An 18275-nucleotide genomic window follows, 5' to 3' on the forward strand; every position below is an offset into this window, starting at 1 on the left:
AACTGGGAATTAAATGTTTCATTTTCATTGTAGGAATCTGATGTGCTTTGCAATCAATTACACTTAATTAAATTCCATTCCTATTACTTGTGTCTTAGGTTTAGAGTGGCAGGGGGTTTGATTCTTGTTTCATTGGTGGAAAAGCTGAGAAATCCTTTGCTGCAGGCCACACAGAAGGCGGCTGTGGGCTGGGACTGCATCCAGCTTCTATCTTTATTGCCTGTTGCCTGGTGATTCTGTCCCACTGTCAAGAAACTCAGGACCCGGGAGGCTTGTAGACATTGCTTCACCATCTTCTCTCTCACTTGCATTGCTTCATTTGAGTGAGAGGCTGAACGGGAGCCTTTATAAGGGGACTTGGTATCCATTTTTGGAAGGCAGCACTGGCGTGTTCTTTGACTAGATTTTTAAAGAGGGCAAGAACAGTGGCAGTATAGTTGTTCTTAAAAGGGGTCATTTGAAAATGGAAAGCAGTGGTCACTGTTCATGTACCCAGTAAACTATAGCTGTTTGAAAAGTGTCACCGTCCAGAATAATAATTTTAAGACTGTGCATGTTATCTCACTCATGTGGGTTACCTTAAAAAAATCAGTACTCTGAGATAACATGAGTAGAAAGTCTTTCATGCCTTTAAAGATTACCTGTTAGAGAGTCTGGGAAGATGGCAGGGCTGGTAGTGTTTGCAAGCATGAGGACCTGAGTTTGGATCTCTAGCTGAATATAGTACCACAACACTGTAACCTCAGAATGGGAGGATGAGCAGACAGATGAATCCTGGAAACTCACTGATAGTCATTCTAGCCAAAAGAATGAGCTTTGTGTTCAGTGAGAGACTCTGATTTAAAAAAAATATAGTGAGAGTAAGACATTCTGATGCCAGCCTCTGACATGCACCTGTGTTCTTCTCTCTTGATACTATCTGTTAGAAATCATGCTTAAATGCCATTATCTATGAAGTTTCTACATAGTAGTTCATATTATGTTTTCATAAATATTATCATGTTTGAATGAACACATTTTAAGTTTTAGGGCTACATGAAATGTGTATTATCTATAAGCTCATATAGTCCAAAAAATTTGTACCATTGCGATTTTTTACTTGGTTAATTTGTGCGTGTATGTGTGTGTAAACATGCATACAACACAATATAGGTCAAAGGACAACTTGCTGGAGTCAGTTCTATCCTTCCACCATGTGGGTCCTGGAGATCAGAGCTTTTTGGTACTTTTGTTTTGGTTTTTAATCACAAAAGAGATGACGAAGGGAGGAAGCACAACCTCCCCATTGGTGACTCTGCACTCCAGAAATGTATAATGATTTTAGTTTTCAGCTTTTTATCTTCCCTTGTCCTTCTGTCTGTCATAAATGTGGGGGGAAAGGAGAGTAATGAGGTGAGGGTGGTTATGCAATGCTACTGACTCACAACCACTGGGACCACCAGCAGTCACCGTCACGTCACCACATCAACCTAACTACTAAAAAGTGGCAATACTAGAAATCTCCAGCTGGGCACAGTGGCACTCACTTATAGTTTCAGTGACTCACTGCATCCCAGGAATCAGAGGCCAATGAAGGCAACATGGCAAGACCCCCATCTCAAAACAAAGATCAAATCAAAATACCAACTCTCTCTCTCTCTCTCTCTCTCTCTCTCTCTCTCTCTCTCTCTCTCACACACACACACACACACACACACACACACACGCACACACCTCTCTCACAGACACATACATACACAGACACACACATAACACTCTCTCTCTCTCTCTCTCTCTCTCTCTCTCTCTCTCACACACACACACACACACACACACACACACACACACACACACACAGTAAAATTCCTACAAGTGTTAGGACCTGTGCTTAGGATGTTCAAGGCTATGGATTCCATCTCTAGCACCCTCTCTCCCCAAGTGGGAAAAGAAACCTTGGGGGAACTCCTGGGCTTTAACTCATCCATCCATTCATTCATTGTGCATCTATTCATGAGCAGGTAGTGTGAGCTAGCCTTTTTGTTATTCATAAGATATTTGCATTGTAAAATTTTGATATCTAATGACCTGAGCATGTAATGGATTTTTGAGGAAATCCATTCCCTGATGTTGCACCACATTTGTTTCTGAAAGTGTGCTTTTCTCCAGAAATCTGTTTGATTGCAGAAAATTTGCTCTGGCTGCTTCCCAGTTTGTACAACATGAAGAACTGCTCTGCCTTTTGGTTTTAAAAAATATGACTTCATGTTACAGATATTTCTGTAGTGGAAACCTAAACAGGAGTAAGTGGTGCCCAATTTGGCTTCACTCATGTACTTTACATCTGCATATAGACAGATCTGCCATAGTCGTTAGTAGACCCTGAGTGTTTGCAGGAAAACAGGAGCCTCACATCCCTTCGTGGTCCACTTGTCTTTGAGATTTGTGCTAGCAAGGTTGTGGCTCTTTTCCCAGCCTCACTCACTGGGTGGGTGTGGTTGTCTGCGGTGACATGCCAATATTTCTGCAATGCACAGAACAGCAACATATGTAGGTTATATAGTCCCTCTTTGGTTTAAACTCTTAAAATTATAGAAATGGTCAACTAGTGCATGCTCATTGTGAAAATTCAAGTTGGGTGAATGAAGGGTTCTTTATAGATATTTCGTAATTTGTAGAAATAAAGCCACACTTTTTGTTTTTGTTTTGAGACAAAACATCTTACTACACCAGAATGATCAGAAACTCAATATTTAGCATGGGCTGTCTGTGAACTAATGGTAATGCTCCCCCTCAGTCTCCTGAGCACTGACATTATAGGTGCAAACCACCATGCCCAGCTTATATTGTTCTTTTTATATTTAATATTGTGTTTGGTTTGGTCCTTTTAATTACCATATAATGTTTCATTATAGGTAAACATTAATTTGTTTAGCTGTTCCCTTAGTGGCAACATCTAATTTTTACTGTATTCTTACTCAAATATCTGGATGAAAGTCTTAGATACATCCTCTACTTGTGTGGGATAGATTCTTTAGAAGGTATTATGGGAATGATCCAGGAATACAAATTCTTGATAGCTCTAATGTGAAGTTGCTTAATGTGTGTAAGTTTTCACTTGAATAAGATGTGAATATATTTTAGTTGGGTATAATGATGCACACCTATAGTCCCAATATTCAGGAGGCTGAGGTGAGAGATTGAGTTCAAGGCCAGACTGAGTTATATAGGAAGTTCAAGGGACCAACCCAGACTATAAACAGATCCCATGTGGTGGTTAACCTCAATGGTTAACTTAATGAGATTTGGAATCATCAGAGAGACAGGCATGCCTGTGGAGGGTTTTTTTGATTAGGTAAAGTCAAGTGGGGAAGACTTGTTCTTAGCTCCATTCTCTAGACTGGGTCCCTGGACTACATAAAAGAAGATTGTGAGCTGAACACATGCGTTCTTTTCTCTCAGTCTCCCAATTGTGGGTGTGATGTGACCAGCTTCTTCAAGCTGTCACCTTGATAGACTGTATCTGTGGACAATGGTGAACATAAGCCTTTTATCCCTCAAGTTGCTTTTTGTCAGGGTAAGCAGCAGGAAAGAAACAGATTCTCTGTCATAAAAGAAGCAATAAAGAATCTGCACAATATGCTTGCACTTAAAAAATCGAGAGGCTTGGGCTAGGGAGATTGATCTGTTGATGAAGTACTTGTTTCTCAAGTATGAGTGTACAAAATTGGATTCCTGGAAGCCACCTCTGGAAACAATATATATATATATACATATATATATATATATATGTATATATATATATTGTTTGTATATGAACCTATCCCAACAAAGTTTTGTTTGTGAATGTGTGTGCTGGATGTATGTGTTCATATTGGTGTGTGCACATGTATGTGTGCAGGTGTGCATATGCTTAAAGCCAGAAGTCAATGACTCTGTCTTCCTTGATTTAGGACACATTGACTTTGGTCACAGGGTCTCTCTTTGACCATGAAGCTCACTGATTTTAGTGGGCTTGCTTCAGCCAATGACCTCCAAGGTTCCAGTTGTCTCCCCCTGGCTCCAGTCCTGGGGTTTCAGACTCCACAGATTTTTTTTTCCCTAGGAGTTCTGAGCCTCCAACTTCAGGTCCTTGTGCTTGTGCAAAAGGCACTTTGATGACTGAACCATCTCCCCAGAGCCTATAAAGTTGTTCTCAAAAGGGAAGAACATGTGCACTCTAAAGTTTGAGAAGGCTTATGTTTTTTTTCCTTTTAAAGGGAACTAATGCCTGAATTAAGTTTAGTTTACAGAAAAGAATTTTTGATCTCTCCTTGCAATAAGCAGGTGTTAGCTTTCTACAGCAACAAACCAATGTTTTCAACCCTTGTCACAGAATTAAATCACTCAGGGTCTTAAAATGAAAGCAAACGAACAGCAGGTCCTGAGATGCAGGTGGCTGTTCACATGGATTTGGTTGAATTGGTCTGGAATGGGATCTAGATACTGACAGTCTTTAAAAATACCCTCCCCCCAACAATGAGGTCCTTCATCTGGGATTAGAATCTATTGCTATAAATTCTCGTGAATTTTCAATATTCTTTATTTCAGTCAGTTCTGATGGGAGAAAATTGTGTCGTCTTTGGGCTTGCATATTGCTGGCCAGTAAGAAGACTGCCAATTATCATTTGTAATATAGCATATCATATGTTCACCCTTTGATTTGTGTGGTATTTTATTCATGATGTTGTAAATTAACCCTTTGGTTGCTCCAATTATCATTTGTAATATAAAGCCATGTTGTATGTTCATCCTTTGTTCTGTTTTATTCATGATGTTGGAATTAACCCTTTGGTTGCTGTACTGACAGCTGATTATTTTCTGTCACTATATCACATATCTTTTACCTACTGTTTGTTCTATTAATAAGCCTTCTAGCATGTTCTGTATGGCCTGTGAGTTTTGTGTAGTAGAAGCTAGAAATGTTTGCCAAGGCTAGTCAAGGATGACAGAATATTTTTTCTTCTTGTGTGTGTGTTCAAATTTTATTTTATTTTACTCTGTTTCTTTTTTCTCAGTCTTATTATTTCTTTGAGAATTTTGTAGAATTTTTTTTTATCATATCCACTTCTCCACCATCTCCCTCCAGATCCATTCCTTCTTCTTCACCCACCCAACTTGTTCTTTTTCATTTTTTAGATCCATCAAGTACACTTTTTACTGCCCATATATTCTTTTATGTGGAGCATAGTCAACCCATCAGGGACTACACTATTAAAGAAAACAGAATCTTTCTCTCAGCATCTATCAGTAGCCAGAAGTTGTGCCCACCTCCCCCTCCAGGCCGGTATTTTGTGTGACTTGAGCTTGCACAGGTCTTGTGCATGTGGTCACAACTGCTGTGTACAGAAACACTGTTTCCTTGTAGTCATTGCTGCCTCTGTACAGAATACCATCATGAAGGCATAGAGAATAACTTCAGTAAAGCCAGAGAAGACCATTCCTCAAACCTAGAGAAACATGTCCACCCGTGTACAAGAAGTTGTTAAACTAGGTCCAGACCTAGTCTATTTGGATTTCACTAATGTGTATTATAGGCAAGAATCTTTTTCCTCCGTTAGTCGTCAACACAGACTATCAGCTCATCTACTCTGCCCTCCAGTGGCCTTGTGCCACCACTGTAGATACGTCACCCTCAGAGGGCATCTGTCTGCTTTACTTAGTTGGTACCAGGCTGATTCCATGCTGTACAGCTTTCATGTTTTTTAAACACTTATCTTAAATGCTTAAAAACTAACTTTTGTGTATTTCTATTTCTGATATTTTGGTTGTTGTTTTGCCATAGGATCACAATGTATAGGTCAAAGTGACCTCAAACCTATGATTCTCCTGTCTCCGCTTCCACACTAGCCTCAAACTCATGATCTTCCTGTCTCAGTCTTCAGAGTTCAGGGATTACTGGATATGCTATTACTGGTATATGGCTTCAGATCATCTTTATAGTGAGTTAAGACCCATGGTTAAAAGCAAAAAAAAAAAGTTTGGCATTTTGATTGTTTTACATTGATTTTTTAAGTTACTGTTGAGTAAAGTACAAAACATTGAGTTTCATTCAAGCCGGTATGACACTTTAATTGACTTAGTAATTTTTGCACATCACTAAATTCCCTATCTTTCCTCTATATATAACAAACATTTCTCATAAGATTTATTTATAGATTTTTTCTTATTGTTATTAATGCTAATTTTGGCATTTTTCATACTACCCAATTTTGTTTATTTTTCTAGGGTTATGGATACAGAATCATTCATTTTAAATGTTATTCTTGTGTATAGCTACTTCACTGAACTATTTTATTAAATATTGTACTTTTAAGCTTATTCTCTTGTAGCGTTTAAGGAAGGCAATTACATTTGCCACAAATTTTTCCACATTGTGGTCACTAAAATGTTCCAGTAAACTGTCAATTTCCATAAATGTTCTGCAGCTATTTTAAAGGAACAAATATAGGATCCTTGCATCTATGCTTACCCAATTTAAGTCAACAATTTTGTAAGCATCTGCAGTGACAGTGTGACTCCAATTTTCATTAAATACACAGTACATGCGCACACTCGAGTGCTCGCGAGCGCACGTGTGTGTGTGTGTGTGTGTGTGTGTGTGCGTGCACACACACACACACACACACACACATTTTTTCTTTTGCATTAAAAAAATAGTGTTTTCTCTTTTTCCTTGGGGTTCTGTTGAGTCTTTGGTTTATGAGTACTGACTCATCAGTATAAAATAGATTTGCAAATAAACAGAAGGCCAAGCAATGGATTTTTACTGCTTTGACTTGCTTGGTCATTTGCCAGTCACTTGAATACCTTTTGCTATTTCTGATCCTGGGAGAGGTCTCCAAGCTCTGCTGGGCACTGGGCCCTCTGTCATCATTAACGAGCAGACACTGGAAGGAGTTCACTTTTCTTGATTTCAGAGTGGTATGTTTGGAGGAAAAAATGCTGAGAACATCCAAGGCCAGCTGAATGTGTGGCGATGGCTATGTGGCTTCTTTGCCAGGCATTCCTCTACTTCTTGATTACAGGTGATGGGGAATGGTACAAGAGAGGCATGTGGGTGGGATTATGCATCTGTCTTCCTCACTGGGCCAAGCAGTCCCTAACAATCCGTGCTAATGTGGCCCCTGCATCTGTGTTGTCTCTGGAGTTTCATCTGATAGTGTCATTACCTGAACAAAGGAGAATTCAGAGAACTTTCATTTTCAGAGTCCCCTTATGGTGCATGCTGAGTCACCCCAGCCACTCTAGGCTCCCTCTTTTCTCTGGAACTTTGCAATAAGCCAAATGCTCCTACATATCTACACTTGCTCACTTGCTGCTTCCAGCTGGGAACTCTCACGGCCAGGACAATCTTTTAGAAATGTCAATGGCTCATCCTAGTCAATCTTGAAATAAAGATTAAAATCTATCCAGGTGTGGTGGCACACACCAGAGTCCCACTATTAAGAAAGCAGATGCATGAGGGCCAGAAGTTGAAGGCCAGCCAGGGCTACAGAGGGAGACCCTGTCTCAAACTATTAACGATTAAAACCTTCAGCTTGGCCCCTGAACAGGAGCCGTAGTTGTTCACTTGGGTTATTGACTCATTGCGTCCCACACTATCACTCAAGATCAGTTCTCATTGATTGTAAGACATCTTAACTAGGCCATGCCCCACACCTCTCCGACTTCTGCGTATATAATGTCCCCTCCTCTGCTGCCAGGGAATGCCCCTCCTTTCAGTTAGGCATCCTTCCTCCATGTGAGGATGGCCTAGATTCATCTTGTTGCCCATGCCTCTGCCTTCTGGTACTTTCTAGACAAAATTTCATTCTTTCTAACTGCATAGAAGTTCTTTGAGATTTGTAGACTTTGGGTTTGATTCACCCCAATTGATTTTTTTTATCTTACTTAAAAACTTTTATAATAATTATTTATTTACTTTCATTCATGTGGGCTTTAAAAATGAAAACCTCTTTCTCTTCCATTAAGCCCCTGCATTCCAGGAAGGGCATCATCAAGTCTGGTTTTGTTTACTCGTGTCTAGTCCTTGTCATGAGATTGGGCAAATAGTGAGCGTGCTAACAAAAGAATACAAAATGATTTGAAGCAGCTGGAAATATCATTTATCATAACATATTGAAAGTTTATTTCTCCCTCACAGACAGTGAGAGGGGGCATTACATGTACTGCAGATAGTATAATATTTCTGATTATGAAGATTTTATTGTCCTGAAAAATAGCTTTATTTCATTCTGACTTTCCAAAAGAAATGTTGAGCTGGGTGATGGCTCAGTGGAAGTAAAGCCCTTGCTATGTATGCATGAGGCCAGGAGATAGGCTCCCTAGCATCCATGTAAATGCCAGACAGGTTTGGGGACCTGACTATATTCCTAGCATATGGAAGGTAGATCCCCAGAGCAAGCTGGTGATCCAGAGTGTGTGAATTGGCAAAATCAAGTGTGAGGCCCTGGTTTCAATATATGTAAGATGGAGAGAGACTGAAGAAGCCACACCATGTCAACTTCTGGCCTCCACATGCACACACACACATGCACCTACACACAAGTGAACATCCATATACATGCAAAAAAAAATGTTACTGGAAGACAAATGTCACACAATTTCAATTTTATGTGTAACCTAGAAATGATGAACTTATGGGAACAGAGAGCAGAATTGTGGCTATTAGGCTTCAATGTGGATCTTTTAACAATGGGAAACAATTGGTTTAAGGATATAAAACTGCAGTTGGACAAGAGGCATGGACTCTCTGAAGTCTTGGGGTCTACTGAGAGCATGATAAATATGGTTGATAACAATATGCTATATTTAAAAAGTTGTGAGATAGTATTTAAGTGTTCTCAATACAAAAATGATGAATATGTGTGATATAACATGTTAATTGGTTTAATTTAGCCATGCCATTGTGAACATACTGTATTCTGTATCATAATTGTGCATGACTTTATTTATGAGTTAAATAAATGAATGAAAAAAAAGAAATGTTATAGAAAGTATTAACTCACTCAAGCTTTTACTATAGGCCAACAGTTTGCTCACTGTAAAGGGATAAAAGAAATCATTTTTATTTCTTTCATGCATGTGAAAGTCTGACTGACTTGGCAGTTCCCATGACCATGGTGGAACATCTATCTGTCCCACCAAACCATGGCTTGAAATTGCAGCTAGAGTCTGTGTTTAGTATGAGAAGGGCCATGCCAATCCTCACCAACACAAATGAAAAACAATATAATATTCACAATAAAATTATATAAAAGAAAATCAAAGAGGTTATGGAGAGGGAGAGTGTAATGGAGTTCTTAATTGTAGTGGCAAGCTCCATTCTCTGACCTCAGACAGGCTTTATTTGTACAAGCAAGATATACCACAGAAGAGAGAGAAGAGACCCATTTATTTTAGTTCTGTATGTTGCAACCTAATTGTGACAGTGGACAAACATCCCCTGGCTGAAGAAAGAAATATGAAGTACAGAAGATGGAGGCTGGAGACTTGTGAAGAGGCCCAGGGCCGGAAGACAACCAGGGAAAGAATTGTATTCATTTCAGAAATGGAAAAGTTTATGGGACACATTTCTGAAAAACCTTCAGAAGCTAGTAAAATGCATTTTACTGTGTTTTCTCCAGCTTTTAAAACTCCACAGATGCAAGTGTGTGACAAAATGTGAAAATAAGTATTGGTAACTAATTATGCTCTTGGCAGATTTCGTTGTAGAGAGAGACAAAGGCGTGTGGCTTCTGCTCGGCTGGATGTTTATGGGGTCTGGACAAAGCAGAGCGAGCCCTCAGCCTTCTTTACAAAGCTGGTATTTAGAAGAATGGCAATGGCCAACATTTGTGGCTCTGTAAGTTGGATGTTTTGGCTCCCGTCTTCTGGTATTCATTCTGAAAGATTTATAATCCTTTTGGGAGTGTGGTCAGTGACAAGAGTCGAAGGAAATCCTGAAATGTGGAAAAACTAACTTTTCCTAATATAAAACGGTTCTAAAAAAAATCCCTCAAGCCTATGAATATGTTTCCAGATTTCAGAAAAAGCAGATTTACAGAATTTTTTCTATAAGGCTCTAACTTCATACCAATACATCTGAACCTTTCCTTTGATTCTGACACTGGCCTCAAGATAGATAATTCAGAAAAATAAAACGTCATCCCTTTGGGTACCTGCTGCTATAATGGATTTGAAACTACATGTGCTGCTGTTAGCGCGTAAGTGTGGCATGAAACTCAAAAGTAGGAACGAGGCTACATAGGGAAATGGACAAAGTACACAAAGACTGCACTGAAGGCAAACCCGAAAACCCTACCAAAGAAAAGAAAAAACAGCAGTACAGAAAAACCTGCATCGTGTACACTCAAGACCACCCAACAGAGCATTCTGGGTCCTTGAAGATGTCCTGGGGTGGGAGGAGGCTGTGACAGTGGCTGGATATCCTATCCGGTGTCACCTTGTCTTCTGCAGCCATGACCAAGTCTGAACTCTCTTCCTGAAGAGTTCATTCAACCTGCAGCTCTGGGTTTAAATTTCCAAACACCCAGCCGGAGAAGTTTGTCTGGAGCCTTCAGACTGCACCTGGGATGTGCCGATCCCTTTTAAACCACTGAAACATTTACAGCCTCCCTCACTGGAGGAATTCCTTCCTTACCTGCCTTCCCCCTTTTGTGTATTATTTTGCTTCCTTTGCCTGAGGATGGACTGAATGACATACATTCTCCTCTTTTCTCCTCCTGGTTGTTTTTCTGCCTTTGTTTTCTGGATGGAAAACAGAAAGCAGTAGTGCTGGCCAGTATTGTGCCCTCAAATAATCGAGTTGACAATCCAATGATAAGGAGATGAGGACTTATTATTTCACACTTTACAGCCAGCTGTGGGTAAATGGTGTCTACATCTCTCTTGACAGTCAGGAGAAAGAGGCGCAAAGCCATAAACCAACCTGCTTTACATGCAGGTGGTAAGCTGCCCTTGTGGCTCTAATCCCCCTCTTCATACCAGGGGAGTGTGCGTTATCTCAAGGGAGGGAACATGGCCAGTGCCACTAACATCACCACCCGTTAATGCTAAAGAAGCACAGGCATTTTTCTTAGGACAAACAAGAAAGCAGAAATCTAAACCTTCTCCCCTTAGCCTTTTTATTTAAGCCTTTAAATAATCCCCTCTTAGTTTCTTGTCTTAGAAGTAATAAGTTGTATGAACATCATACAGTTCATACATGCATGTACATGCATGCCTGTGAAATGAAGGCAGCAGCTTGATGTTTGCCATTTCTGTGTAGCCTTTATGTATTATGCATTACATAAAATTGCATCTTTAACTGCTAATTTTCGTATTTATGTGTTAATATATGGATAAATAGAAAATACAAATGTCTCATAAGTATGGTGTATAATGTTCATATTCTCTATTTTCTACATCTGTCTGCTTTATGAAGCTTTGACACAGTATCAGGACTTAGTAAGGGAAAGACATTTATCTCTCAACATTTTGGAGGCTAGGAAGTCATCCATCATCAAGTACTGACATCTGGCAATTGCCTGCTTGCTGTGTCCATGCGGCAAAGGGCATGCCATGGAGAGAAAAGACATACCCATGCTAGCTAACCCACTCCACACTGGCATTAAGCCTTTCGTGGAGGCAAGGTCCTCATTGTCTCACTAATCTCTTGGGTGTTTTACTTCTAATTCTGAAGAAGGGCCTTTTGTTGCTGCCCTCCACCTGTGATGAGTCTTGATGTTTTCTCTACTGGGCATTGAGTCACTCAACCATGCAGCTTGTGTCCTTCTTTGTGCTGCACAGCCCCATTTCTGTCTCCCTACAGCCTTCCCTGCACCTACCCTCGCCCTGCTGTTATGCTGCTTTCCATGTGGTTTCCCTCTCCCCAGTTCTATGTATGTAAATAAAGGAAGACAAGTTTTTCCTCTATGGCCACACTGAAAGTCAACATAGAAGACTTTTGTGACTTCAAAGAGTATGAGGGTTTTTTCCCACAGGTGAGCTAGCAACTCTGCAGCAATGGATGCCTCTTTTGAAACTGAGTGGCTCAATTGGAAACTCTCCAAGGTAGCTCTCCCTCATGCTTCTGATGGCCATGACAAGGCCAGCTGTGATCCCTGTGTCTCTGCTTATAAACAGGATTCTCACAACACTCCCATCAAGTTTGATGAACTTTCTAGAACAGCTCACAGGCCTCAGGAAAACATGCTCACTGGTTGTTCTAGTGCTGTGGGACAGTGTTCTTATACACTATAAAGATTTGTCAGTCATATTGGTTTAATAAAACACTGATTTGTCAGTAGCCAGGCAGGGGTTATAGGTAGGGCAACCAGACTAAGAGATTCTGGGAAAAGGAAGGCAGAGAGTGAGTCACCAGTCAGAGGCAGAGGAGGCAAGATGAGAATGCCTTACTGAGTAAAGGTACCAAGCCACGTGGCTAAACATACATAAGAATATGGGTTTATTTAAGTTGTAAGAGCTTGTTAGTAATAAGCCTGAGCAATAGGCCAAACAGTTTATAATATAAGCCTCTATGTGTTTATTTGGGACTGAACAGCTGCAGGACAGGGTGGGACAGAAATATCTATCTACATTCTAGTTTGGTTTCTATTGCTGTGATGGATACCATGACCAAAAGCATCTCATGGAGGAAAGGGTTTATTATACCTTATCACCCACTATAATGGGAAGTCAAGGCAGAAACTTAAGGCAGGAGCCTGGAGGCAGGAACTGAAGTAGAGGCCATGGAAGAATGCTACTTACTGTTTTGTTCTTCATGGTTTGCTCAGCATGCTTCCTTATATAACCCAGGACCACCTGTTCAGGGGGGACACCACAGGTAGTAGTAGGCTGGGCCCTTCCAAATAAACCCTCGATCATTAATCAAGAAAACAACCTGCAGACTTGCCTATAGGCCAATTTGATGGAGGCATTTTCTCAATTGAGGTTTTTGCTTCCCAGATGATCTTAGTTTGTATAAAGTTGATAAAAACTAATCAGCACACTGGTTTATGATGAAGAATGTTTCAACACCCATGAAGAGCTATATTGGACAAGGGTTCCTAGGCCCTTTCTGGGAATACTCCTCCCTGCCCAGGAACACCATGTACTTTGGGATTTTTATGGAGACTGATTGATGAAATTACTGGCCATTTGTGATCAGCTTAACTTCCAGTCCTGTTCCCCTTTCCAATGCTAACTGGTAGAGCTGAAAATGCTAAGAGTTACCTTTATCCTCTTGAGAACAGCTGGAATCCTGACTCAAAAGAGAGAACATCAGCCAACTTATTAACATGTAAAAGACATTTGTCACCTTGAATATTATAAAGATTTAAGAATTATGTGTCAGAAAACTGGATGATGACCAAATGCATGCATTTCTCAATCTTAGTAAGAGAAAATTTCAGATGTAGTTTGTGTTGCCCAATGCACTAATCAAGAACTGGGGGGACCATTTACTACCTCAACATAAAACTCCCATCCTTCAGTCACTCTCTTTAGGTGTGTCTCCAGACTCTCTTTAATGCCTTGATATCACCCAACGTTGAAGCTGCTTAAAGTAGTCCACTGTAAATGTTGGCGCTTAATTGGAATAACATTTTATGATGCTCTGTGCGGCTTTTCCATGCTCTGGCTCACCATAATTCATTTAACAAATTATAACCCACTCAGAGAACTTTTAAAAATTTTATGTGCTATGTATGGGGAGACACATTTCCTAGCTTGTGGATTCGTCTGTATGGGAATGTGGCTTTATTTAACCTTTATATGGCATTGCATCTTCCTAGGGGGGAAATCAGACAGCTACGGTGATTGCCCTGTGTTCCATGAGGGATTTCAACTTAGCTCAAGAGACCTGTCAGCTGGCAATTAGAGATGTTGGAGGGCTTGAAGTCTTAATAAATTTACTCGATACTGATGAAGTCAAATGCAAGGTAAGGACTTTGTCACGATGGCCAAGACACCTTGGGTCCTCCCACAGCTCTCTTGGAAGCTCTGGGTGTCTAGCGCATCTTCTGGTCTTGTTTGTCCTGGACTGTAATTGTTGGTGATCTGTTAGCTGCATTTGCTTTTCATTCCCATTTTGTTCTTTCTCTTTCTGTTTGCTCCTTCTGCTTTTGGAATGAGAAATGTCTGTTTACATAAACGAAGGAAAATATAGAGGATGTGTATAACCTCCAGGGATGGAAACTATTTCTTAAAAACCTTAATTGAGGAAGGCTCTTAGGTAGACTTAGACTTTTAAAAAGCATAGCACTGGGTATATATTAAACCCTCATTCATCTGTCACTTTCTTTCCCCCACATAGATTGGTTCATTAAAAATCCTGAAGGAGATCAGTCATAATCCTCAAATCAGACGTAATATTGTTGACCTTGGGGGCTTACCAATTATGGTTAATATACTTGATTCTCCACACAAGAGTCTCAAGTGTTTGGCAGCTGAGACCATAGCAAATGTCGCCAAGTTCAAGAGAGCCCGGCGGGCGGTAAGACATCATGGAGGCATCACTAAGCTGGTGAGTACCACCACTACCATCTTCAAATACCAGCAGACACCTATACAGCCGTACCTGGTGCTCGGGGCATTCAGTCACCATGACATGTAACCTGGGAGTCTTTTTGTTTATTTTTGATAATACATCTTTAAGAATGAAAGTTCACATATTTACATTAACAAGGGCTATAACAGAGTGTTCAATCTCAATTTCCAAATAAATAATTAAAAAAATATTGTCACCTGTCAGGATCCACTGAAAAAATCAGATATAATAGGAGGTGGTAATACCAAGGTAGTAGTACTATGGCTCAGTGACAGAGAGATTCCTACTATCTGTGAGACCCTGAAATTAATTCCTAGGGTGATGGAGAGATATAGCAGAGGTAGAAGTGGGGTGGTGGGAAGAGGGAACAGAGGACAGAGGAGGAGAAGAGAAAGAGAAATGATGAGACTTGTGGTAGGAGGTGGGCTTGGTAGCCCAGGGCCTCTAATGCAGTGACTCACCTGGGGACTCTCCTCTGTGAGTACAGTCATACGGCATTGTTGCTTAGAAAACAGAGCTGAAAGCAGCCTGCATATGAATGGTTTCCATCCAGTGAAAGTTTGCCATGTGCTTTGGAAAAACATCTGTGTTCAACAGCACCATTGTGTTTTGGAAGATTTTTCAGTAGCAAGAGGGGAAGATAGATGATATTTAATGTTATTTAAAATCATAACAGGATCAAGTTATTGATACTTATGATATCAAATTTAAAAGAGCTACCCAACACATAGAAACCCATACACACCCAATTAGAAATACATGCAAGGATCTGGTCACAGAGGTATCTCTGAGTGACTGCTGGGTTTTCAGGGGAAAGCCATAGATAAAAAGAAAAACGAGTGTTTCCTCTTGATTTGTTAATTTGTCTTCTGCGTATAAGGCTTACTTTAATCATCAGTAACAGTGATTATTTCAGTAACTACCATCAAAAGAACAAGCATTCTGCTCAAACTCTTTGTCAACAAAGACCTTAGAAAAATAAATACTGGGGACAGGGTGATAGCTAAGTGGCAGGAGTGCTTGTCACTATCACCAACCCAACAACCTGGGTTTAATCCTGGAACCCACATGCTGGAAGGGGAATATGCACTGTCACATAATGTCCCCCTGACTACACACACACACACACACACACACACACACACACACACACACACACAGAGGTGGGGCAGGAGAAGAAACGAAATACAATCACAAGCTTTAAAAGTAAACAGTGTAGAAAGGCAAGAATCTACTGGTCCTGTGTCTCCCCTGGCTTTTGTTTTCCTGGACTTGTCTACTGCTGCCCTTGAACCAGGGTTGTGTCTTAGCCATCTTAGCATCTTCCACACCATTTAGATCTATACTGTGTACACTACACATAAAGGTTGGTGTATATCTGTTGGATGATTCATATTTCATTATGTGCACAGTGGTTCTGGTGTTTAATCTCAGGACCTCATACAAATGATTTCCCACTGAGCTCCACTAAAAAGAGACTCTGTTTTCACTTGCAATCAATGACCACTATAAAATATAACTGTTTCAGAAATGAGATAGTCTTATGACTATGTAGGTGGATAAATGTATGGTTAGAATATTGACATAGAAGCAGGTTTGGGGCCTATGAGTGTTAGCAATATAATTTCTGCACAGTTCTTTCAGCTTTCCCATGTAAAATTTCTTTTCATAAGAAAAGACCTTGGCAATGAGACTTTGAGACCTCGGTAATGGCTCCATGCCATGCTGTGTAACTTTGAGGACCATAGTTCAGTCTCAGCACCTATATAAAGCTGGACCTGGCAGTGTGCACCTACAGTCCTAGCACTCTTAGGGTGAGATTTGGTGTGGGAAGAGGAAAGTCCCCAAAAGCTCTCAGACCAGATAGATTGCATACACTGGAGTATATAAGAAACCTTGCCTTGAGCAAGATGGAAGTGAGGACTGACACAGGACATTGTCCTCTGACTTCCACAAATGCATCATGTCACACCCATGCTTGCACTTACAAATGAGATTGCTTTGGGTTTTTTGTTTGTTTGTTTGTTTGTTTGTTTGTTTTGTTTTTTTCGAGACAGGTTTTCTCTGTGGCTTTGGAGGCTGTCCTGGAACTAGCTCTTGTAGACCAGGCTGGTCTCGAACTCACAGAGATCCGCCTGCCTCTGCCTCCTGAGTGCTGGGATTAAAGGTGTGCACCACCAAGCCTGGCCCTTGCACTTACAAATGAATACACACTACACACACACACACACACACACACACACACACACACACACACACCAATACTCACTACATACACATTAAACATACACACATTTAATTTTTTCATATTTAAATGTTGGAAGAAATGCAATAACCACTGAGTATTGAAATACACAGCAGACTGGTCTGACTGTCCATTAAAATAACTCCCTTCATTTATAAGAATGAAAAATATGGGCTCTTGAGTCTCACATCACATTTGGGAACCTAGTATCTATCCAATTGCACTAACCTATTAAGATAGTGACTCTCATTTTAATGTGATTTGAAATAGCAGCCAAATTAGGAATAGGAACAGTCAGTACTGGATGGCTGAGTTGGGGTCATTGGGTTGAGAATGTGGCAGTGTGTGTAAGGTAAGGGTACAGAACAGAACTAGATCTACATCTCTGGCAATGAGTATACCACACCTGAGTACTGGCAAGGGTCAGACAGGGAGAGCACAGGTAAAGTGCTGTGTGTATGTTAGGGGTTCAGCTGAAGCCAGCCATTCCTGGGAATGGTGGAGAAATAAAGGAGGGGTAGGCAGTCAGTTCTAGAAGGGGGAAAGTCAGGAAAGGCTGGAGGGAGATGCTGCTTGATGGCTTGTGTGGGTGTGTGGGCGGGGGGGGGGGTGTTTGGTAGATAGACATACCAGGAAAGGCATTTCAGGAGATGAGGTCAAAGTTGACATGTAAGGTTTCAAAGTTGCTCTGTCTTAATGTGGCCGGATTCATGGTAAGCAGGCTGGAGTATGAGAGGAAGACAGAGGTATGCTTCTCACTACAGGGATTATCCAAAGAGTTAGGGGGAGTTAAGTAGTTTGGGCTTCTGAGAGATAATGAGAATAACTATTGCAGACAGACATTGCAGGGCTGTCTGCCCTGTGCGAACCCCCACCTTCTTAGAATTTTCTTTCTGTTGTGAATTCCCCCCTTGTAGTTCACAGCTGAAAGCAGTGGCCATATTCCTTGCCTTCCCCCACCTATACTCCAGTGTCCTTTGAGACCTAGCTAAATAAACCAAGAATTTGGAATTGAGATTGAGAGTCTGTTTAGGAGTGTTCTAAATTTGACATGGTGGTTTTGCCTATGTGGTGAACAATCACGGAGTTTGGCCAACAGAGGTAAATAGTGATTTCTACCTTCCCAGATAAAGGCTGAAGGATGACAGGCAGCCTCATCTGGGGAGGACTGGCTTTAATTCCTCCACGGGGCACTCTGACCTATTGCTGTGTCCCTTCAGTAAATTGCTTTCCTTTCATGTCTTTGGTGAGTTTGGTCATTACAAAGAAAAGAAAGAGGACACTGGTAATTTAGTTGAATGGGTTCAGTTAGCATGTGTGCAAAGCTGTGCCCTCCCCTCATGGCCGTGAGAGGCATAAGCCATCCAACTAGCTTTTCAAAGCCTTAATAGCTTTGGAGAGCTTGGGTTTCTGAAATACTGGCAGTGATAATGTGTGTTATAATACTATTGTTGTTGCTGCTTGTAAAGAGGTTTTGTCTTA

The 18275-nt window shown here is 40.8% G+C and overlaps 1 protein-coding gene across 1 annotated transcript in view; it reads left to right on the plus strand.

Annotated features, from left to right (window-relative positions):
• Armc4 (armadillo repeat containing 4) overlaps positions 1-18275 on the plus strand; it is a 154095-nt gene that overhangs the window by 40458 nt on the left and 95362 nt on the right. The window contains exons 11-12 of the mRNA XM_035441473.1: positions 13794-13940; positions 14315-14524. Of these exons, the coding sequence (XP_035297364.1) occupies positions 13794-13940; positions 14315-14524 (357 nt within the window). The remainder of the gene's footprint in view (positions 1-13793; positions 13941-14314; positions 14525-18275) is intronic.

Source organism: Cricetulus griseus, chromosome 3 (genome assembly GCF_003668045.3).
Source record: "Cricetulus griseus strain 17A/GY chromosome 3, alternate assembly CriGri-PICRH-1.0, whole genome shotgun sequence".
NCBI lineage: Eukaryota > Metazoa > Chordata > Mammalia > Rodentia > Cricetidae > Cricetulus > Cricetulus griseus.